General features: G+C 38.6%; 1 protein-coding gene and 1 non-coding gene across 2 annotated transcripts; one reads left to right on the forward strand and one right to left on the reverse strand.

Annotated features, from left to right (window-relative positions):
* Positions 1 to 8,447: 8,447 nt before the first annotated feature.
* On the forward strand, positions 8,448 to 9,515 carry LOC112008276 (VQ motif-containing protein 20). Its single transcript, XM_024040609.2, has one exon. The coding sequence runs from the start codon at positions 8,630 to 8,632 to the stop codon at positions 9,296 to 9,298; it is 669 nt and encodes a 222-aa protein (XP_023896377.1). The 5' UTR covers positions 8,448 to 8,629; the 3' UTR covers positions 9,299 to 9,515.
* Positions 9,516 to 13,962: 4,447 nt separating this feature from the next.
* LOC112008279 (uncharacterized) lies at positions 13,963 to 23,840 on the reverse strand. Its single transcript, XR_010630697.1, has 11 exons — positions 23,468 to 23,840; positions 23,292 to 23,370; positions 22,428 to 22,675; positions 21,977 to 22,211; positions 20,865 to 21,034; positions 19,172 to 19,314; positions 18,813 to 18,989; positions 18,077 to 18,656; positions 17,473 to 17,585; positions 14,766 to 15,006; positions 13,963 to 14,369 (listed from the first exon to the last, which is right to left on the reverse strand). It is a non-coding gene; the product is annotated as an uncharacterized LOC112008279 (transcript).
* Between the last annotated feature and the right edge of the window lie 945 nt (positions 23,841 to 24,785).

Raw genomic sequence — 24,785 nt, forward strand, 5'->3', positions numbered from 1 at the left:
AGAATAAATTAACATATTTGCAACAACCCAAAATTTTCAGTTGAGTTAAAAGTTAATTTTTTTTTTGTAAATGTGGGGCCCGTGGGCCTGGTAGCCTCGGCCCATCTTGCATTTGGCCCGTGGCCCATGCCAAGAAGGAATGATCGTCCGAGGATGGCGTATGAAGACCTAAGTTTTTTGGGATCCACACCGAGGACATTCCTGTCCTCGGTGTACCGAGGCTAATTCCAGGCAGGGAAGCGGGCCAAGAACAGGTTGTCACCTCCACACTAAATGCCCTCACCTAACCCCCCCTGGCCGCATTAATGGGGATATAAGCCTTAGACAGGGTAACATTGGTCCTTGTAAACCACTTGAGTACTGATAAGGCCTCTGATGGGACGGACGGTCAGAGGGAAGGCAAGTGAATGGTCAACAGATAAGAGGAAGAGGACTATATAAGAAAGGCAAGCAAAGCAGTTGAGGGGGAGGGGGGGGGGGAAAGAACCTCCTCGGACAAGGGCCGAGGAGCTGCCCTTAGCACTAAGTTGGCTTCATCCCCCTTCAATGAGAAAAGGTTCTGGGTGTAACGTTGTTAGTCTGTTAGGGCCTAATTCTTCATCCCATTCTCTAGAAATGTATTGTTGGGGCCTATCTAAATTGAGTCCCTACAATTGGCGCCGTCTGTGGGGAGAATTAGTGCATTAGCGGGCGCAACGGCCAATCACTCCTAAGGATCTAGTTTACGGAAGGTTGACAACGATGCGTCGCAAAAAATTTAAAAAAAAAAAAAAAAAAAAAAAACATTGCAGAAAAATAGAAGATTCAACAGAAAATAGAGGAAACATAATAGTATTTTATTAAATGAAGAGAAAATACAGAGTACAAACAGAGGCTCAGGCAGGCTTGTTTTAAAGCCAATTCTACAAACAGAGGCCTAGGCGGACCTGTTCTAAAACTAGCTAGAGGGAATGGGGCTGAGGCAGGCATGTTTTAATGCTACCAACAACTCTTTGGCCGGTGCAGCGGAGCTGGAACAAAGAGAGAAGCCGATGCAAGGGCACCAAGAGGCCCTTCCCCATGACGTTCCCTTGATTCTCTCCAGGCCTCGCAAAGGTTAGCCGTTGGAGACGGCAACACTCAGGCACCAGACATGACGTGATCTTGTGCGCCTCCTCCGGCAGGGGTGCGCCCCGGGGAAGAACGTTAGGTACTTCAGGGACTTCCCTCCTGGCCACTATGCACGGCAGGGTGACGCCAAGGCTCTGCTGCGTCGGAAGTCTGGCGGGGACAACGGCCACAGCGGCTCTCAGCCGGGAAGGTAGGGCCTTTGCCCTGTGTGTCCTCACACCCACCCAGGGTAGCCCCATGTCTCCCAACTCTGGTCACAATCCTGGCAGGGTTGTTGAAGGGGCTCAGGGAGCTGAAGGGACGTGTTTCTAGTTGTGATTGGAGAGTTCATGGAGTGTGGAGAGGCATTTTCCTCCAGAGAGCCTTATATAGAGGATGGAGACTGGTGGGAATTGATCCACACAGAGTTCGAAAGGGGATTATCAGCGCTATTAATCCTGACCACATCCCAAGGAGATCGTAGACCGCTGGATTTGTATCAATCCACGAGGACATTAATGAGAGCGCGTCTCGCGCATCAAAACGTCAAGCGCGGAGCGCGAACAATCAGGGGACGCCTCGTAATTGAGGTGGACGGGAGCTTGAGATGAAGGCGAGGTCACTGCCACATATAAAATCAGAGTCCGAACCGCCCCTGTCCCGAGCACCGTAGAGTTAATGGCCCAACCTGAGAAGGAACCATTTCCAATGAAGCGGGTCCGAGGATGTCATCATACCAAAAGTAAGATTCTAAGAGCCGAGGACAAACTCCTTCATTCCACGTGGAAGTGTTAGACAGAACCAAGGCATTACATGGTCCTCGGACTCAAGCCTGTGGGAAAACTAACCACTCAACTATACCTGGGTACTAGACAGAACCAAGGTATTGCATGGTCCAAAGACTCAAACCTATGGGGAAACTAGATACTTACAGAAGAATGGAAGTGTTAGATAGAACTAAGGCATTGCATGGTCCTCGGACTCAAGCCTGTGGGAAAACTAACCACTCAACTATACCTGGGTACTAGACAGAACCAAGATATTGCATGGTCTAAGAACTCAAACCTATGGGGAAACTAGATACTTACAGAAGAATGGAAGTGTTAGACAGAACCAAGGCATTGCATGGTCCTCGAACTCAAGCCTGTGGAAAAACTAACCACTCAACTATACCTAGGTACTAGACAGAACCAAGGTATTGCATGGTCCAAGAACTCAAACCTATGGAGAAACTAGATACTTACAGAAGAATGGAAGTGTTAGACAGAACCAAGGCATTGCATGGTCCTTGGACTCAAGCCTGCGGGAAAACTAACCACTCTACTATACTTGGGTACTAGACAGAACCAAGGTATTGCATGGTCCAAAGACTCAAACCTATGGGGAAACTAGATACTTACAGAAGAATGGAAGTGTTAGACAGAATCAAGGTATTGCATGGTCCTCGAACTCAAGCCTGTGGGAAAACTAACCACTTAACTATACCTGGGTACTAAACAGAACCAAGGTATTGCATGGTCCAAGGACTCAAACCTATAGGGAAACTAGATACTTACAGAAGAATGGAAGTGTTAGACAGAACCAAGGCATTGCATGGTCCTCGGACTCAAGCCTGTGGGAAAACTAACCACTGAACTATACCTGGGTACTAAACAGAACCAAGGTATTGCATGGTCCAAGGACTCAAACCTACGGGAAACTAAATACATGCAAAAGAACCGGGGGGCTAAACTAACTATTTACGGAAGAACCAAAGCGTTAGCTAGAACCGAATTGTGATCCAGTCCTCGGATCCATGCCTGAAGGATAGCTGATGGTCTCATGAGACTAAGTCCAGAACAGAACCAAGGTATTGGGCAAGATATTAAAGTGCAGCAAGTAAAAGGAAGCATCAATAACTAGAAGCAAAGTATTGAATATTCATTTCAAATAGAGAATGTATAGTTTCATTACAATGCCCCCGAGGCAAGAAGCAAAACGAAATGAAAAAGAAAGCAAATAAAAGTGTCCTATGTCGTATGCCATTTCCAACTCAGTAGGCCAATTGTCTTGAGGGGGCTTGTTAAAAGGCTTCAACCAACACCTAGGGACCATGTCTCAGAGGGGCTGCTTCAGAGGACCCTTCCACGGTAGGAGAAATCGGAGGGACCGTGGGATTGGCTGGGGAGTCAGCAGGAAGCCTCACCATATCTTGGGACACTTCTTGGTCCTCGATTCTGGCCCCCTCCAACGCTCTATGGGACTCAGCCTCCTTAAATGGTCTGTCAGCTGAAGATGTGTCCCCAGCAGTTCTGTCATGACTTTCACTTGCCGCTGGTAATGCAGACCCCTCCTCGGAAGCAACAGGGACAACCTCGTGAATTGCGGAGGGGTAATATACTCTTTCTGCCCACTGGAGGTCAGACGAGACATCAACTCCCGCTTGATTAAGGGCTTTATGTCAGGTCTCATAACAGAAGCGCCTGCACACTACAGGAACTTGAGCTTTAAGGGTGGCTTTAGTCTTAGCCACCCCCTCAGCAAAAGCCTCCTCTTCCGCCTGTTCTACGGAGCGCTCAGTGTCTATTCTCGCAAAAACCGCCTCTTCTTTGGCCCTCACAGCCTCGTCCTTGGCATGCTCGGCAATGCCCCTCGCGCTGACTGCCTCGGCCAACTTTTTCTTCAGGTCGGCGTTATCCTCCTTGGCAGTTCGTAGGTGGCCCTCGACATCCTGTAAGCGCCTTGTCTGATCCCCGGCATGCTTCGTAGCCGTGGCCAGGTTAGAGGCTGCATTATCCCTAGCCTTTGTCATCTCCTCCAGATTTTCGATCGCCTTTTTTAGATCTGCCTCAGATCTCTTAAGGGTACTTGCAGCTTTCAAGAACTTGTCATGCTCCTACGCTAAAGCGTTACTCTGGTCGTCGACCTCCTCATCCAACCTGAAAATGGCCTGGACAGCCTGCCAACAAAGGCAAGTGCGCCGTAAAGAGAAGGGAAGGTGCTGAGCAATAAAACTCGAATAGAGTAATCTAGTACCAGGGGACCTACCATGCCTAGATATCTCTTAAGGCTAAGGGCAACCTTTGGCCCGCTCATGCTTCCAAGCTTGGCCATGTCGGCGGGAAGGAGAAGAGACTTCTCCAGGGCGTCGGCTACGAGAGCCCCCTCGCCTTCTCGGGATTCCCGGATCATTGCGTCATCCATCAAGGGTTGACCATGGAGCATGGCAATGGGCAGCCAGGCCTGGGCCTCAGACTGCTGGGCGATCTCCTTTCCTTTACGTTAACCACCGAGCCTCAGTTGTTTGGAAGGCCGGGGGATTCCACCTTCCTCTGGCGGAGAATGGGATTTGCCCCTATCCACTGGGTCCTTGCCCTTAGAAGATCTCTTCCTTTTTAGGCCGGAAGACTCAGACTGAGGGGCTAAGATTGGAGGGATTAAGGACGACCTGGTGCGCACAGGCAAAGGCTGGGGCAGAGGTGACGGGGGCTTGGGCTGTGACTCTCTTAGCAAACCCTTCTCAGAGTTGCCCTCAAGCAGGTCAAGAAGGCTGGTTTGGGGCTGTCTCTTTAAACCCATCTCGGCTTGAATACCAACCCTTGGGGGCTAAAGATTGGCTTCGGACAAACAGGGGTCTCCCAAATCACTAGAGGGATCTTCGGACTGATCAGCTAGGTTAAACACACTAAATTCGTCCTCAGACGAGCTCAGTTCGACCACCTCCCCTGCCTTCTCAGGTTTCCCTTCCTCGGTCTCTGTTGCTTGACGAGATGAGGAAGAACCCGCCAACGGAATGCCTTCCGGAGTATAAGATCCTTCGGGAAATGCAAAATCGTCCTCCACCACAGTAATTTGCCTAAGCAGAGGATCACGAGCCCTAATAACGTGCTTTGGGACCGGGAACGACTTCTGAGCTGGGTCACATCCAAGGATCTGATGGGCAGCTCTAACCTGGTTATTAGCCTCGTTCAGAAAGAGTTCCACCCTAAGAACGGCTTCCAAATCCTCCTTGTTGACCAGGTGAAAATGACACGCGAAGGCGTGCGGATTTGCAGAAACAGAAACAAAGCTCTTGTGATCAATCAATCAAAACAGATACGCAACAAAAAAAATAATAATACAAGAATCTAGGCCGCCCCCTACTTCGAGTACCCTACCTAGCTCTCCCTCTACTGTCGGGCAGTAGAGACCGTCGTGCCATTCCCCCGACACAATGAGGAAATCTTGAGTCAGCCCCTTATTAAAATAGGGAAGGCATTGGATAAGTCAGACCCTATCATCCCTCGTCTTCATATAATACGTTTTACCCCTCAAGTGCTGAAGGTTGTAGCACCAATTTACGTCATGGTAAGTTAATCTCAATCCCATTTTCTCATTCAAGGTGTCTACACACCCTAGTATCCTAAATACATTAACAGCACACTGGGTAGGAGCCAGCCGAAAATGCCTAAGGTATCCGCTCGTCACTGGCCTCATAAGGATTCTCATCCCTCCCTCTACGAAGGCGACTATGAGGATCACAACCTCACCCTTGTTTCGCTTAATATGCCACTCCCCTTCCTCACAATACCTCAAACTCACATTACTGGGTATCCCATAATCGGCAATGAATTTCTTCATCATCTCGTCGGACTCAACCAGCTTCTTAAACTTTCCCATTCCTAGCAACGACCAAAGGATCTGAAAGAAGGAAAGAAAGAGTAGGATCAAAGAAAATTTTGTGCTACTGGGAGGAGAAGACTTACAGAAATGTAGAGATCCTCCTTGGGCAGTGTGGAAGTTGAATCAGATTCAAGGTATGCGCACCAAAGTTCGTGAGTGCACAAATAAGGAAGCCCAGCGATTCAAACAAGTATTTATATCCCCAATTTAAGTTCACCAAGCGTAGCCTCCCGCCCATAAAAGCAGGAAGTCCCCACCGAACGATTACCATCACACCGTTGGAAGTGGGGAACGCAGAGTCGCCAAAATTTATTGCGGGTGCACACTGAGTCTCGAAACGCCAAAACGTACATTGGGCGGGCGAAAAGTCACCAGCCCCGACGTGGGCCAAGGTGGGGTGAATTGTCCAGAGGGCCCGTGGATATCAAAACCCTCCTCCCCATCCGAGGGAACAGGCAGCAGGATTTTGAGGAGCTATTGTGGGGCCCATGGGCCTGGTAGCCTTGGCCCATCTTGCATTTGGCTCGTGGCCCATACCGAGGAGGAATGATCGTCCAAGGATGGCGTATGAAGACCTAAGCTTTTTTGGATCCACGCCGAGGACATCCCTGTCCTCGGCGTACCGAGGCTAATTCCAGGCGGGGGAGCGGGCCAAGAACAGGTTGTCACCTCCACACTAAATGCCTTTACCTAACCCCCCCTAGCCGTATTAATGGGGATGTAAGCCCTAGACAGGGTAACATTGGTCCTTGTGAACCACTCGAGTACTGATAAGGCCTCTGATGGGACAGGCGGTCAGAGGGAAGGCAAGTGAATGGTCAACAGATGGAAGAAAGAGATAGGAGGAAGAGGACTATATAAGAAAGGCAAGCAAAGCAGTTGAGGGGGGGGGGGAAGAACCTCCTCGGACAAGGGCCGAGGAGCTGCTCTTAGCACTAAGTTGGCTTCATCCCCCTTCAATGAGAAAAGGTTCTGGGTGTAACGTTGTTAGTCTGTTAGGGCCTAATTCTTCATCCCTCTCTAGAAATGTATTGTTAGGGCCTATCTAAATTGAGTCCCTACAGTAAAAAAAAAAAAAAAAAAAGTGAGATAAAATTTTACTGTAGTCTAATTTAAGTGTATGTGTGTGATATACTTGAATCCTGGCCTTACCTCCCCTACATCTTACACTCCACAAACATCTATACTTATGAAGTGACTATTACGCGATGTGTAGTGGTAAAGATTAAAATTTGTGATTATACTATTTGTGTTAAGAATTTTTTTTGGATAAAATTTCGGTTTAGATGTTGTTACTAAACCCGCCTAATAAGTAGTTTCAGTTAGGGATATATGATTGATAGTGAGCATCCAGAGTTATCTTAACCACTTATGGTGGCAACCGACATGGAGTTAATCTAGACTTATATAGAAAGAAGACATTGATCGAAATAACTTGGATTTCAATCTATGGCTAGTCAATGCACTTGGATTTAAGTTATATAAAACAAAAATTATGGTGATCTTGTTTAAATTTGCTAAGAGCTTACGGCTTAGTATAAGTCCATTTACATTGATTGTCCATTTTCTTTGTTTTGATGGTTGTTATATGTGGGAAATTATTGTGTACTCTCAGAGTACCATAAATGTGTACTCTCTCCTTTTACATAAATAGTGGGTTCTACTAATTAAATTTTTGTTAGAACCCACCATTCATGTGAAAATGAGGAGTACACATTTATGGTACTCTAGGAGTACTTAATAATTTTCCGTTATATATAATCTATCTCACCTTCTTAGCTTGAAAAATACTATAAAATATGTGTTATTTAATGTGTATCACATCTAATTACTTATTTGAATTCATATCCAACATGTATAAATTCCTCTCACAAACATAGATCCCATCTCAAACTACCCCAGAAAAGAAATAGAAGTCAATAATCAAATGGTTTCACTTTAATAGGCCTATAGAAATAGAATGACTCATTGACTTGCAATGCTCTTATTAACTCTCGAATTTTTCTTACATATAGCAAATTAACTAGTTAATTAAATTTGTCCTTATCTTTTTGTTTTTGTTTTTTTTATTTCACTTCACTGCAAATCCAAATTGTAACCAAAAGTAACAAATTGTAGCTTTGTCAGTAAAAAAAAAAACATACAAATTGTTGCACGCGTGAAGAAGCGCGTTCAGCTTCCCAGAAGCCCAACCTTATATTCCTACAAAAGCGTTCAACCGACAGGTCCGCTAAGACGAACACATTGGACTTGCTTTCCTATACCCACTCCCATTTCGACACGTCATACTCCCTACCCCAACGGTCGGCCACCTGGCACTTCTCTCTTATCACCTTTTTCTCTAGTCTTCTCCCATTTCAAGAAACATAAAAATGGTTTTATCTCCAACTCGATTTATATATAAGAAATTCGTTTAATCTGTTCCATGCCGATTAATAATACTATCCATATGTATTTTTAATTCTACAACTTATTTTAGGAAACGCGTTTAAAAGTAATACACTTGGATAATGTTATAAATAGCCACAATAATAGATTGAGGAAGATTCTACTAAACCGATTTATAAAACCAGCACATCAGTCCTGTTACATGGCACCACAGCATTGCTCATCAAATAGTTGTAACAACAGCAATACATGTACATGAATATTTGTGGCTTTCCTATAAATACATCTGCCACTATGCCAATGCCATTACATTCACCCAAAAAACATCTAAATTTGTTTCAACAAATTCCATACAATTAGGAGCGAACTAACCCCAAAACAAGAAAGATTAAAAAAAAAAGAAAAGACAATTCTCTCTAATTCCATGTTATTTCTAACCTTCTTGTTGATTTGTTGAAGCTATTTTATATTGTTTTAAGGTCTCATTAGCCTAGAAGTGTTCTTCCAAACCATGAGTCCTACACAATTCCATGCAAAGAAGGACGTCACCAACAATGCCTTGTGCCCACCTCCCTTGAAGGTCAATAAGGACTCTCATTTCATCAAGAAATCATCGGCGGCAGCCGCTGCATCGGGGTCGGTGTCCTCATCCTCGTCGACCTCCTCCCTCGTTAACAGCGTGGCGGGGTCCGCCAAGCCGCAGCAGCGCCATCCGGTCATAATCTACACACATTCCCCCAAGGTCATCCACACACACCCTAGGGACTTCATGGCATTGGTGCAAAAGCTCACGGGGCAATCGCGGACTGAGGACCAGGACACGGCTCGACAGAAATCTGAATCTGGTGGCAACAATGCTTCAACTTCGTCCGACGAGGAAAACAAGAGTGTGAAGATCGTGGGAAACGATGACAATGAGTCGTCATCGGTTGTTACCGATGAGAATTGCAGCAGCCTAGGTGATGGACAAGTGAATTCTTGCTTTGTGCCACCAATTTTTGAGACGCCAAATCCATACATGACCAATATCCCATTTTTTACACCCAATTCGGCTGAGTTTTTGTGCTCCAATCAGCCCCTTTATAATTACACAGACTCTTTGTTTTTTACCCCCAACATGAGGAGTTCTGTTTCATCATCTTCCAACTTGGAAGGGATTAGAGAGTTTCGTGAGTACTGAGGTTTTTAGTTATTTTATTTCTTGAAATGAGTTTTTTTTTTTAAAACAATATTTCGTTTCTTTTTCATGCCAATAAGGTTCTAATTTTGTGAGATAGGACTTAGTTTTTTTCTGGGGTTTTGTTTTTTCATTGATAGCCAGAATAAAAGGCAACGAAAATGAAATGAAGTTGTTTCTTTGTAATTTTTTTCTTAGTTGAAATGACTTTATATGCTGTGTTCTTTCCTATTTTCTTCCTGTTATCTCATCAAAGGAACTGTTATTCCTTTTCTTTTTCTTTTCTTTTGCCAAACATGTTTGATTTCGTTAATTGTTAAAACTTGGGAAGTATGGAACATACAATTAACGATAAATGTGACATGTAAAATGTATGAGTACAGTATGAACTACAGCTATTGGGTCTATTGATCAAGGTTTTAAATACGGAAAAGTTCAGGTGCAGGAAAAGCAATTAGAAGAGAAGAACGTGGTATTAATTAAGGTTCAAAATCTAAAACAAATCCTATTCAAAAGAACCTTGAACAAATGACATTCAGTTTGTTTTGTTTTGAATGATGATGATAGTTAGAATTAGTAGCACTATTCCTCCTCATATATAACACATTGTAATTGAAGTAATTTTGATGAAATATATATATATATATATATATATATTATTGCAAGGTTGGTGTTACTCATTATTTTTGCACTTGCAATGAAATCAAAATGGGAAATAGCCATTAAAATTTTGTAAAAGGTTGAGAGATGAGGATTAGGGAATGTGAAGGGTCAAATGAATTTGTATGACAACCCTTGCCAGTTGCCAGTCCTTAGAATTTTAAACTATTACTCGTAAATTAGTTCAAATTAAGATGGCTATATCTATTACAGTTATGTGGATAAAACTGTCTAACACAATTCCAGATTTTCTTCCAAAGATAAACACATTTCGACATTGTTCTCTTTTGTAAAACGAGTTTGAAGGAAATTTTAACAAAATATTGCAATTATTAAAGGAAAAAGTTAACGGATTCTCTAAAAGCATTAATTTAGGATATATTTTTGGAAACTTTTTATGTGAAAATAAAAAAATAATTAAATTTTTTAACGGCTTTTTGTATTTTTCATAAAAGTGAAATCAAAACTTTCTTCAAATGATTTATTAATAATTATCCTAAGAACACTCGTTAAAAATAGTTGGAGCTATGACATAATTTTTTAAGTAGTTTGTGTGTACAAATGTTCACTAATTATTTGGATTAGAATTTAGCACCTTCAAATTAGAAGTTTGAACAATTATGGCAAACATGATGATGATTATGAGCATTTAATAGCACTATTTAGAATCTTCCTTGTTATCTTCCTCCACTTTCTCTTATGAAAGCTTGGGATGTCCACTATAAAGTTCATTCAAAATGCGCATATCTTTTTTGCATAAATAATACATTAGAAGAAACGTGGATATATAAATTAAATTGTATGTAAGGAAAAAAAAAGTTTGGCTTACTTCTAGGCTCCAGTACTTTTTTAGCTAGACATATTATTTTGTTTTAAATATATAGTAGTAAATAGTAGTGGGTTTTAATTTTCATCTTTTATTTAATTAGTAAGTGATGTAACAATCTTTCATTAAAATAAGAGGAAATTTCTTTTAAAAAATTAATAGAGATAAGCAAAATAAATAAAAAAACATATATCTTTTTTAAATACATTAAGAGAAACGTGGATAAATAAATTATTGATATAATTGAGCTTCATACATCATCCCAATTTACATGGACCCATTTATGCTTTTATAGTCACACTAGCATTTTTTTTTTTTTTTTGGTATTAACAATTTATCATTTAAATAGGAGAATTCAAGAATGAAGCCATGTCTTCAGCAGAAAATATAAAAGGCACTTTTTTCCTTTATATATATATATATATATATTGGAAGTAGGAATTCCTATCCATACTTGGCAAGCCAAGATGTTAAAAATACCCCTAGCAAAATTTGACCCAAGCTTGTCAACTTGCCCAAACCAGTAAAAAAAAATGGGCCAATCCAGAACCCGACTATACCACACCACCATATGCAACAAATCCACGACACAACCATATACAACAACACCACAGTACTACCATCAGAAAACCCAACAAAACCCACTTCAAAAATCTCATCACAATCACAAAACCCACATAATAAAAAAATTAAAATAAAAAATCCATAAAAAAATTAAACAAACTCAAACCCAACCACCATAGCACCACCACCATGGCACCACCCATCAGAATCCCAACAAACCTAAAGCCAAAAAACCCCCACATCAAAGACAAATTATAATTTTTCCTAAACTAGTAAACTTATTGGAAGTAATTTGGCAAAAGCTTTTTTTTTTTTTTTTTTTTTTAACAACATGTGTTTTTTTTTTTTTTTAAATGCTAATACCACAAACTATTTTACAATTTTTTTTACAAACTGATGATGTGATAGGTGACTATTAGTAAGTAAAAATGTGATGTTAGTGGTAAACTCAGATGAGAACAAATAAGAATTTGCTACATCATTATTTTGTAAAAATGTTGTAAAATAATTTATGCTTATAACATTGCTCTTTTTTATTTGTGTATTCATCTTGTGACAAACCACTTATTAATTAAGATATTTTCTTTCTCCAACTAATACGAAATGTGATTGTGGGGGGTCCGACGACCAAAGAGGAATAGATCAAAGAATGGTTTGCATGTCAATCCGAAGAGCTAAATAAACCCTGAGGATGGAAGTAGAAGCATGGGCATTTGGTGTCCTATGAAGAACCACAATAGGGGCAAAGGATGTGAGAGGAAGCTTCTTGAAAGAGATACTTCCCACTTTCGCATTGAATGCCCTACACCAACCATTTCAACTGCATTAATGTGGAAATAATATCTAAACAAAAACTTCACAGCTAGCAGTCCCTTCTACTACTTTCAATAGAGTTTTGATGAGACAAGTAGGAAGGATACAAGTAGGAAGGATATAAAAGGAAGAGAGCATCCCAAAAACAAGGACGGATTTTTTTTTTTCCTAAGGAACAGAAAAATAAGTAAGTGAACAATGTATATTTGATCTAGAACTTGTAATACTCATAAATAAGAAACCGGTCCTCAAACCAATCTGAGGAGAGAATTACTACCAATCGTTACTTAAATTCCTCTTCTCTATCACACTAATTTCTTCAGGTATACACTAGGATTTAGCTTAGATTTATACTTGAAGTATTTTTCTCACTTTCTTAGAAATTTTATTGTTTGGGCTTTGTATAAAGGGTAAGGTACCGCTGTTCTTAGTGGGCTTAAGTTTTTATTTTTTAAGTACTTACTGTGATAGTATCAAAATTACAATAAATGAGTTATATTATATGATTCATATCGAATCATTGGTGTATCTCTTAGAAACTTGATGGTTTAAGGGGTGTGACAGCATGTAGTGGCATCATACACCAAAGGCAGCCACACAAAATCAGGGGCATGAGGGAGGCATGCTGTGGGGCGTGGGCTGTGCAAGGTATTTGGAGGCAGTAGCAGAGGAAAGAGAGGTTTCCTTGAGGATTTATATCTTAGTTGACATCAAGAAAATAAAAGGTTCCTTCTCAAAAAAAATAAAATAAAAGGTTCAAACTTGGCTTATGTGGTGTAATTGTCAGATAATATTCAAATCAGTCATTTCCTCAATGCTGCGATCTGTTTGATCTCTATGACTTCCACGGTGATCAAGAGCAATTAAAAGCCAAACATTTAGAAGCGTTTGGTTTGTTGTGATGTTATATTACACTGTAATATTACAATATTGTAATCTTACATTATTTTAATCTTAATACAAGAATACAACATTACATTGTTTAAAAAATGTGATATGATTAAAATAATGTGATATATTTTATAATTTTAGATTATAGTAATGTTAGAAAAAATAAAATAAATTAAAAATTTTAATGTCACATCATCATAATTTGCGTTATAATAAGTGTACATCATAGCGAATCAAATGCTCCTGACAAGTCATCAAAGAAGCCTAAAAACGTGACTGAAGAGGCCCAAGAGGGTCTTAAAGTGGAGGAGTTTCAATCACAATTTAGTAATTTACAATGGCAAAATCAATCAGCAATTTCTTCTAAACTGACTTTGCAATTAGCAGTGTATGATCAGTATTTACACTTTCTCGGGTTGTTGTTGAGTTCTCCTCTTGGCAAATTGATGGCATGAAGGAGAAGAAAGTTTTAACCAAAAAAAAAAAGGCACAGTTCATGCTACTGTAGCACGACACTGTTAACAGTTTTTATAATAAAAAAATATTATTATTGAGGGAAGTTTTATGCCTTTTTCAGCCCCTTTTAAGTTAACATTTTTATTTGATTAGACGATTTTTTTTTTTTTAATGGACTGTAATTTAATTTGAATTACAGTTTCCGACCTAAAGGTTGTACTCATATTATTATTCAGATGCGTGGGGAAGGAGCTAGGTTTAGATCAAATGTAAGAATCTAGTTATTACACAGGATCCGGATCCTTGAAGGGCGGGATCAGGGAGAAATTGCCCGACTTGCAAAGAACATTTCTCCTTGAAAATGAGGAGAACATTTCTCCTCGCTCTACTTAAAACTTTTTTTTTTTTTTACCACATAAGACATTTTCCATTTACTTGCATTTTCCGTTGAACACAATTGGAGCATCACATCTGATATGTCATTTATTTTCTTTTTCCTTATTGTGCTTCTCTTTTAACTGTTGAGGTTTAAGCCACAAAAAGTTACCTGTGGCACATTCAAAAAAAAAAAAAAAAAAAAAATGACATGTACACACTACAACAAATTTCACACCATCAATACCTCTAATACTTGCATCACTTTCTCTTTTTTTCCTCCTTTTCTCTTTCAAGTGCAACAGGAGCTGCTGGTATGCTGAACCACCACTCTCTCAATCTCCTCATCCATCTCTCTGTGATTGGTTTCCTTGGAGGTGAATATCTTGTGAAAGTTTCCAAGAAAACAATAAGAACTATGAATTTACTAGGTAGGAAGGCCAGAATCAAAGCTGTGACCAAGAGAGCAACTGCGAATTTGTCGCTTGCCTGATGAAATCATAAATACCCATGTATTGGCATGTGCTAGTAAAAGACTTAATAACAAAAACTAGCAGACCATTATAATAACAATAAGTCCAGGGTAAGAACATTTTCCTCAATTTTTTTCACATCTACTGATATGGCTTTTAGTTGTGATTGGTAAATAATAAAAATGATGTCAGTGATGGACCCAAGTGAAAGTGATTCTACTCCAATCACAACAGGCCATGTCAAAAATTGAGAGAAATTGTGTCCCTAGCATTACTTTAAAAATAAAAAATAAAAACTTCTGTGTGAAAAATGACATGCACCAGATTTTGTGCTTGTGATGGATCACAAGAGAAGCAATGAGAATAATGGAAGGTGCAGAGGCCAGTCAGGACAAAAAGAAGGAAGAAATACCTGAGGGAAAATGCATAGCAACAGGGCCCGTATCTTGAGTAGAACAATGTTACCATCCTGGATGTACCCTTCAGTTTGAGAAATTGCATTTTGAACAGCCAAAAGCTGCTCCATTGTATTCAACACTGGAGGTGCTATCACCTTAACATCATCAACAGGTCCTTGGCCACAAAATCGCGTGAGTACCATGAAAACCGCAATAAAGATGAGCATCAGAGCAAATGTGTAGCCCAGCCATCCCCTGAAATGCATGCTGTAGTTTATCAGAAAAGATATTTCCCAGTTTGGTGTGTGCCAGGAAATTAACAGAAAGCATTGAAAACAATTATCAAGCTAAACGGTGAAACTATCATCTCTTTTCACCCCCCTCCCCAACACCCAAAAGAAGAAAAAAAAACCTCCAACCATTCCTTGTTCAATTGAATTGATATTTTGTTGAAAGAACTACTTAACTTGAGCAGTAATTTCAAATCACACTAGAAATACAACCATACACATAAGCATACACACCCCTGTACGGTGCACGCACATACAACAATGTTAAGGCTATATTAGAGCGGAAAAGGCAAGGTTTAAATCTTATGCAGACAATATGTATGCCACTCACTGCTTGTAAGAAAGCGAGTATTATCACTAAGTCATCAGTTGTTTCTCTCTGCAATCTTCTAAACAAGGTGGATTAAAATTTTCTTAGAGTTGCAATTTCATTCAGAAGATATGCTGATTCTATAAGGGTAAATAATATTGACTTAGTTTAGGAAGCACCAATTAGAGACATAATGATTTAACATAGGAAGCACTAATTACAGATCATCAAACTTTTAAACATTAGATGGTAAATTACCAGTATTTTGCTCAAAGCATGTTCCATAATGAAAAAAAAAAGGGTTTTGTATGTGTGCTTGTGTGTTTGGTATTTGTGTGGAGAGGGGGAAAGGGAGGGAGGGGGAAGTGAAAGGGTCAGGGGCCCTTGACAAGAACCAGACTTCTTTAAATTCTTGACATTTCTTATCTATTTTGACAAGTACATCCTTGAGTCATGGTCAGCCATAGCCTGATCTGAAACATGGTACGCACTAATTCCAATGCACAGATTTTGGTGATCACAAATGTTACTAAGTAACCTAGAGCTACCTTATCACATTCACATTCAACTTAAATTCTGTAAAATGCAATATAGAAAGTAAAATTAAAAGCTTAAAACATCTAACTTTTTGTGGAGCAATCTTTGTTAGTTGAATTCAAACCTATCCCATCATACATGATCCAGTGTAAATGGCATAACATGCTACCATTCCCCTTCTGCATACACATTGTTTTACATTATAGGTAAACCACATACCACGTTTTCATTCCTATTTTACATGGATATCAATTCACGGTGTAGGTAACTTCATATTATATGACAGGCAACATGTTCTCGCTCCTATGTGCCAGAGAAATGAAGGGAAAAAAATCCAGAACAAGATATGTGAAAAGTTAAGTCACAAGGATCCCAGAAACATCCTCTGAAAATTCTTATTGATGCTGGAGTGATACTGTGACACCTTTGCACCATCCATGATTTGTGTATACAGATCAGGAACTATTCATACAACAGAATTTCCTTTGTACTAGAATCCTTATTTTATTTCCCACCAGAATTACGATTTTTTTTAAGGGGGGTGAAAGGAAACTCAGAGACATTATTCTATAGCCCAAAACCACAAGAACCAACAATGAAAATGGAATCCCTCAAAGAGTAATCTCAACTCTCATCAGACTTCATCACAGTCACCTTTATAGATTGTTCAACATTGAACATATGATCTCAATTTGACACATGTAAAACATAGTAGCACACTATGAGATATCATTACTCTTCACCTTTCCAGCTAAAAGAAAAACCCTATATATTTTCTAAGAGGACACCTAAATGAGAAAGAGGTAGCACCCAAGAATGCAAGAGCAATTGTTAACAAGTAAAACCATTATATGATTTTGTAAGGTTGATACTTGATATCAAGTAAGACTCTAGCAGTATACAGCAAAGATGCCCATTTTCCCATCAATTATCCCGAGTCCTTTAAAACAAAAGAAAGCATCTCCTTTATGAAATTTTGGATCATCAGCTTTCCTGGGAAAAAAAAATAGAAAGAAAAATCTGGCTGTAGATTCTCCTCATCCAGCAGTATTAAGGCCTTTCAAACTACTCTCCCTTGAAATAAATGAAGCCAGAATGATAATGGACAATAGGACAGAAATCATTTATTCTTCTTTTCCTATTATGCTAGGGTGCTAGAAGTGTGATTGGGCATGTGAGGCAAGACCTAACTTTATATTATTCAGTAACAGGCTTAATTCCAAAATCCTTTATGCCATCTTAATATCTGTCAGACATTTTCTAGAGAAGATTCTCTAAAAAGTGTATCTGTTTGTGTTTCAAAAACCTAAGTGCACCTTTCTTCAAATTTAACCTTTAGAACATATTCATTTTTTATAGTACACAACACGAGTTATAAACCCATTTCAAGAAGTGAGAAGTTACCAAAGACATGTGGGTTTGCATCTCAACAATCAATTAATTCAACTCTATGTTGACCACTTGACCTTTATTCTCATGCTCAACAGATATGATTTTTCTTTTCTTTTATTTATTTATTTATTTTACCACAGCTCACCAGATAGTCTGTAAAGCAGAAAGAAATCACACAAACAAGAGTTTTACCTGCAAATTATATAACTGAAAACTAAACAGAACACAAAAGACTTCACAGGATCATCCCAATAAACCAAAGATAGAATGCAGTTCCCAAGTTCCCTCATTGGAAAGAGCAACTCCTGCAAGTACACAAGAAACAAGAAGATTTTAAAGATATGTGATTTTAAGAATGTTGAAGATACTCTTGGTTTAATTGAGAGAATGGAATAGTAGATCCAGATTCATAGCGCTGAGCCAAAATAGATCGGATAAAACAACATTTGACTATGACACAAGTGTTTATTCATTCTATTTTACCAAGACCTACTCTAATGAAATAAAAATGAGTGTGTATGTGTGAGAGAGAGAAAGAGAGAGAGAGAGAGGTCTTTAATGGTGCCTAGTGCCATTAATTGGTTTTAATAATTATAACATCTCACTAATCCCATTACCAAAATGATGATAATTGATTGAATTTATCTTTTCACTAAAACATAGAAAAAAAAAAAAAAAAAAAAACAAGAGTGGTGTGTTGGGGGAGGAGGCAAAGAAGAAGAAAGAAGAGTGATGTCCAAGTAAGCAAATTCAACAGGAGAACCCACAAAAATTCTTTAATCAGCATTACAACTACCTTCATCACAGCCAAATTAGTGTCAATGCCATCTGCTTTAACTCCGTCAACCGTTGCTTGTGCTAGCACCACTTTTTCATAGTTGTTTTTAGATTCCTTTACAGCTCTTTCCAAAGAAGTCATCTCTCCCACAGCTATCTCACCCACAACAAGCCCAGCCTTGTTAGAATTATTTGAACTTGTTCCAAACACAAACCCTAAGTTAGAAACCATATCCAAGGCAGATATTGAATACATTCCACCCCCACCCATAGAGTTGTTAGTCCGGTCCATTTCCCTGAAAGTTGACATATTTGCAAGAGTTTCCAGTATCAAGTCTCCACCTGGAAGTTGGTCACAAAGATTAAACATAAGAAGACTCTCACACTGCAGAGGAATAGCTGAACTAACATCTTGAATGGCTTGTACTCGCAGAATCCCAAGTACAGCCTTTGAAAGCACTTCATCCCGTTCAATTCCCTTGATCTGGTACTTATTTATAAATCTATGAACATATAAAATCTCTCGGATAATTGCTAGCCAGTAATCACGGCGAGAATGCCCTTTAAGCTCAGGAAATTCTATGACAACTGGTTCTGATCTACAAGGGAAAACTATAAAAAATTAATGGCCAATGTAGTGAATAAAAGAAGATGCCCAGTGTTCACATGCAATAATATGTATAATTTAAACATTAATAAATTACAACTAAACATTTTAATAATTAAAAGATAAACACATAAGCATCATAACTTACAAGGAAATTGATTTATATGACACAGCCTTGTCAAAAAGTCGAGTACCCATGGTCCAGTCATCTCAGGTTTAACAACTTGTTTCAGATCACCTGCTAAATCATATCTTCTTGCCTTGTCATAAGACACAACACGATGAGCTTCAAAGTGCAGTGCATGGTCTGTCAGAACTAATCGACCTGCATACATCCCACAGTAATGATATAAAAATGTCCAGATACTGGATTTAAGTTATGCTGACATGTAATCACATTGTGGAGTAGATAACACCATTAAAACAGTCAACATGGATTTTGTCATTTATAAATAAAGGTAGGAATGAAATTTATTTCACAAAATCTTTTTAACTCCATTAACCTACCTGGCCACGTGGAAATTCCTGCATGTTCAAGAACTGGTTGGGTGGTGACTGTTCCATCAACTTCCAGAATCTTTTCTCCCTTTGATGATCGAACAGCAGAAAGAAGAGATGAATCTGATTGGGTCTTCATTTTTCTGATAGCTCTGCAGATGTTAAAATAACCCAAAAAAAGGCAAACAAAAGTTAGGAATAAATAGCTGTCCCTAGTACATATTCAATGAAAAATGCTCCCAGATTTTTCATAAACTTGACAATAAAGTAAAGCATGATGTGTAAACTTAGATAAGTATTAAAAGAATACAAAACACATTAAGAGTTTTGAAGCTTTTTACATTAGAGTTAGAGGCTGGAGGCCCTTAGCATTTTTACATGCCCTTGTGTGCACGTGTGTGGGTGTGTTTTATAAGTAAATGATATTTTGTTGCTATTTTCTCGATGAATCAACTCATTAGAAATACAAGCTGCAATTTAAAGAATCTAAGAAATCCAAAAAAGATACAAAAGGGATGTTGCCTAATGCAATTATCAAATCATACAAAGAACGTAACGCAAATGGTTTCAGGACGCAAGTTGGGTGTCCCATCACTGAAGGTCCAGCTATTCCTTTCTTGCCAAACAGTCCACAGAATAAAGGAACAGTCTTGCAAATTTTTACACGCCTGTGATTATTGAACCTTCCTTGTCATGAAGGCTGATGCTGACATTTGAATTACCATCTTTAGCATAAGCCCAGATACTCCAAATAAAGCAAACACTAGAGACCACAAATCTATAGCCACTGAACAATGAAGCAAAATGTGCTCAACCATATGGCACAAGTTTTAAATGATTAGCATATCAACCATTCTAGCAGGGGAAAATAAAGATCATATCCCAAAACATCCACCACATGTCCAACACATCAGTCAAGCGCCGGCTGAGTGTACAGTGCCACAATGAAACTTCAAAGCAGATACAGCCCAAGATCTACAATAGGGGCCAGAAACCATGGAACTTTGCCCCTGAATCTACGTGACACTGTCACCAATGTCCTTTGAAGGAATTTATTGCTATCTAAGGTAATAAAGCCATTAGATTTTGTTTATCAATGTTGTTTAAGGCTTTTTGGCATTCTAACAGTAGTTTTCACTTTTCACTGTTGATCTGGCCTATTACTAGAAATTCTTCAAGCTTATTTGGCTTATTATACAACTTCATCCCTTAAATTTGGTTAGAGAGCTCCTCCTGTGTTGTTGGTGGTTTCAGCCATCAGAATAAAGCTTCAGATAATGTCAACATTTTCACTTTTTGATGACTTAAGATTTGAAATATACAGATAAACTTGTAAAGTGATAATGGTTATGACTAGAAGTAAAAGGGCAGTTCTTGTTTGCTAAAACTAGCGAGAGAGAGAGAGAGAAGAAGGAGAAATTCAAATTGTCTCCATGGTCCTCCTCCTTAAGAATAGCTTAGATGGGCATGAAAAAGACCAAGAAGCTCAACGGGAAAGTCAATTCTTAAAGCGACTTGAAAACATGTCAAGTGAAGGAAAAAAAAAACTCCCACTTCTCCCAACACTCACCCCCCCCCCCCCCGGCGGCTCTTCCCCCAAAAGAAAACCAAAAAGGACACCTAAAGAAGTTCAATAAGAAATAAAAAGTGTCTGTTAGAAAAGGGAAGGGGTTAATTGCAAACAATATGGACATGAAATAACCTGTCTAGTCCACTTAAATACTTGTCATAGACAGAAAACTGAAGCCGACCACCAGTTGATTTTGTAAGCACCTCGAAAAGATTTTCACTAATAATCACATTCGCAACAATAGGGACTGCTGAAGCTATTCGTGAGAAGGCCTCTACCCCAACAGCTATATCCTCATCAACCTGCAGATAGATGTCAGCCATACATGACCATATCAATGTCAACAAGCAAAAGACTACAGAATTTAGACACCATAATTTAAATAACTCAGATATGATTATTTTAAATGAATCTAGAATTCAAAAGGAGCCTTTAACAATGGAATCACATATTTAGTTACAGAAAAAGTTGTGTGGCACGTGCATGTGTGTGTGAGACAGTGAAAGACAGATTTAATAGCTTTTTCATGAACAGATCAAATAAAGCACATATGACATGATTGATCATCAGGTATAAGGAAATTAAACTGTACAGGAGTTTATCAAGCTATGCATGTGGAAGTCAGCAAAGAATATTCCTTCAACCAATAATATTCCCTCGGGAGGTAATACGCCTCAAAAAATATCAACAACTAAATTTTAGCCTTAGCTGGTAGTCACCAAGAAGGCAAGAAACCACCAGTTTCACTTGGTGACCCCGGAATGGCCAACTTGTTAATTTATATAATACATTACTGGGACCTTGTTTAGTGCATAGACTTCAGAGATCCATAGATCAAATTTTTTCTTTTCAAAAAAGAAAATTTGTACAGTGTACTATTGTTATGCCCTTTTTTGCACTTTTTTAATACATTACTTATCTATACAAAAATCATACATTATCCATCTCTGCCTCCACCACAGCCCACATGGTTGGAATAGACTTTTACTTCTGTCATTATCTGTATTTACAGTTTCAATTGAAATGCTGTTAAGAGTCCAAGAAATAACCCAAACCTGCAACACTATACTCGTGTGTGAGGGGTCTCTATGAGACAGGGGTGGATGCCCATGCGCACATGCTTTGACATGTGCGCATGTGTGTGTGAGAGAGAGAGAGAGAAAGAGAGAAAGGTCTTCACATTACATAGTAAAAATGTAGTACTACTGCACAATTAACAACTTAATTGAACAAGAAAAGCTTACATTAAGCACAGGTTGGCTGGCAGAAGCTGGAGCCTCCCAAGCTAGCATCATGTCATATGTTAGGCGTCTAAACTTTTTATCAGCTAGATGACCTGTTACTTGTATGGACAAAGCCAGCGTCCTGAAACAGCAGTATTCCAACAAGTTCCTTGCATACCGTGATGGATGTTTTATAGATTCAGCAGCCTCTGCATTGAAGCTTTCTTGAAGTTCACTCGAAGGGATACCAAGGATTCTGCGTCATTCGGTTTTCATTGTCAGCATACATATCAATAAAAAAACAGTGGACATATATGTGCCATAAAAAATGGATTTGAATTAAGCTAGGATGCCTGATGACCATACTAAAACCAAATATTAAAAAGAAATTTCAAATAACACTGGACCAAAACTCTACTTAATACATCTCTTGTTATAGTAAACATGTAAGCATTACAGAGTACAAGCGTACTTTGAGCATCTGCGAATAACAATATTTGCAACTGGAGAAAGTTCCGGTATCCAATTCCTTTGGGCAGATGGAGACCTTCCCATCTCTTCAAATTCTTCATCAAAAGAACTCCGTCTGCCAAGCAACCATTTGAATGATCCTTCCCTTACTAAACCTTCAAGCATAGTTCTGGTTTTGCTTGCCATAGCCATCTCCAATTTCCCCCTCACTATCTTATCTCATTGGACAGAATCCCAACACTCAATTACCTGTCAAAATCCTTGCATTCAATTAGAAAACCTCAATTTCACCAATACCACTGTCAAAGTGAGCTACATTTGATGAAACGCAGGAAGATGACCTCTTCATTTTAAGTGCAAACATCAAATTTGCCCTATATGATACTTCCATTATTTAAGCAGAACCGACAGAGATTACCCACCTAACACCTTTATATTTAAAAACTAAGAATCAGGTTTCTCCATAGTACTTTCAATCTCTGCTACTGCTTAAAAATTCATTACAGGTTTATCACTCAATACAATTTGAGATGAAGCTGCAGAATCAACTTTTTAATACACCACTTAAACTGACTGCAAATCTATATAAGCCACAAGATTACTCACTACAATTACTTATTTGTTCCAAATTTCCAAGTATCTATTTTCTTTTTCTTTTTCCTTTAGCAATGAAACTTAGCAGGAGCAAATGATGGATTTCCCATGTGGGAATAAGCCATTGCTACTCAAAAACCAAAACACAAAGGACCAAACTTTATTACACAAGAACAAAAAGTATCAAATTCTACACCAACTCATCAACCAAAATTCATCAACAACCTAATCCCAACAACTTGTTCACTAACTACAACATAAAGCAACTTACCTCAAATTGTATATTCTATTCAGTTCAGACCCCCCGAAAAAATGACAGCTTTACATGAAACACGAAATTCTCTTGGTTCCTGCCACATTTGAAGAAAACCCACCTCGAATTATGAGCACAAAAGCATAATCAGCAAACCCATATCACCAATTTGCGAAATTCAAAGGATTACGTACACTGACAAAGCAGAAGATAATCGTCACGGGCACAGTCATTTGGCGTGAAATGGGGTTTATGATAGAAAAAGGAAAAAGTGTAGGATAAGAATTTTAAGCAGAGAGAAAGAGAGTGATCAAGAAGCTTGCATCATCGTCTGAAGCTTTGTGTGTGTGTTTTTTTTTCTGTGTCCGAGTTTTGTCTTTGGGAGAGGATCAGACGAGGTCGGGTACAGAGGTTTATGACAACGTGTTGAGATAGGATTGTTTTATTAAGGTAAAGTAGGAATAGATAGGGACTTTTAGATTTGGACTGAAATGAGATTGTTTGGTTGATGTGATAAATCCCACAAAGTTACTGTGGGCAGAAGATCATTGTGAACCTCGAAAGAACCGAACCACGAGTCGACTTTAATTTGATTTGTGTAGAAATGAATCTGATTTTGTTTCTTAAGATTTGTTTAAAACATGGTCAAGAGTCAGATAAAGACAGTCAAACTATATAAGAATAATAAGAAAAAGAATTATTCCAAACAAGATAATGGAATGGGAATTAATGGAATGATGATTAGAATTAGTTTTTAATATATTCTTTTCATGTTTGGAATTTGAAAGTTTAATGAAATATAATGGGTAGAAGGGAAAACTTGTTATTTTCTATTTTCTAAGTCTCAAATTTTCGTTCTTCTCAAAATTTAGATTAATTGGAGAGGATTAAATTAGGTTTAATTAAAATTTCATTTGAACTCCTAAAATGCTTCTATATATTAAACTTTTTATTTTAAAATAGAGATTTAATAATAATATTTTCATAAAATGATTCGATTTATTTTCTTTAATGTTACTCTCAAAACCAGGTAACTTATCTTACATTCATTTTTACATTACTTCTTAATGATTGTCCTGTGCACATTATATTTGGCATTAGTTGTTAGTTGTTACATATAAAGATGCAATTTTTGTCCATGAATTCTTCTTAAATTTGAATTTCTTTATCAAAGAGATTGGTGCTTCATGTGAATGCCATGATGACCTACAAGCTGCTTAAGCAACACAAATTGCACATATCCTAGCTATTGTTGAACTTGAAAGCAAAACATGAGCTAACCAAATAGGAACTTTGAAGTATGCTGATGACTCTCTATGGGTTTCTCATTTTTATTATATTTGTAACCTAATAAGGATGGTTGGTGAAACTTGTTCGATGCTGATAATATTAAAGGATTTATTCTTACTCAATGTGAGGATGTCAATGTAGCTTATAAAATAATGACATCTTTCCAATTCATATTCATTTTACATTTAACGGAGGAAATCATAGGTACTATTGATGTCCTTT

Source organism: Quercus suber, unplaced genomic scaffold, assembly GCF_002906115.3.
Source record: "Quercus suber isolate HL8 unplaced genomic scaffold, Cork oak 2.0 scaffold_173, whole genome shotgun sequence".
Classification (NCBI taxonomy): domain Eukaryota; kingdom Viridiplantae; phylum Streptophyta; class Magnoliopsida; order Fagales; family Fagaceae; genus Quercus; species Quercus suber.

Coding starts and splice junctions, on each gene's coding strand:
- LOC112008276 (XM_024040609.2), top strand. CDS start 8,630: ATGAGTCCTACACAATTCCATGCAAAGAAGGACGTCACCAACAATGCC.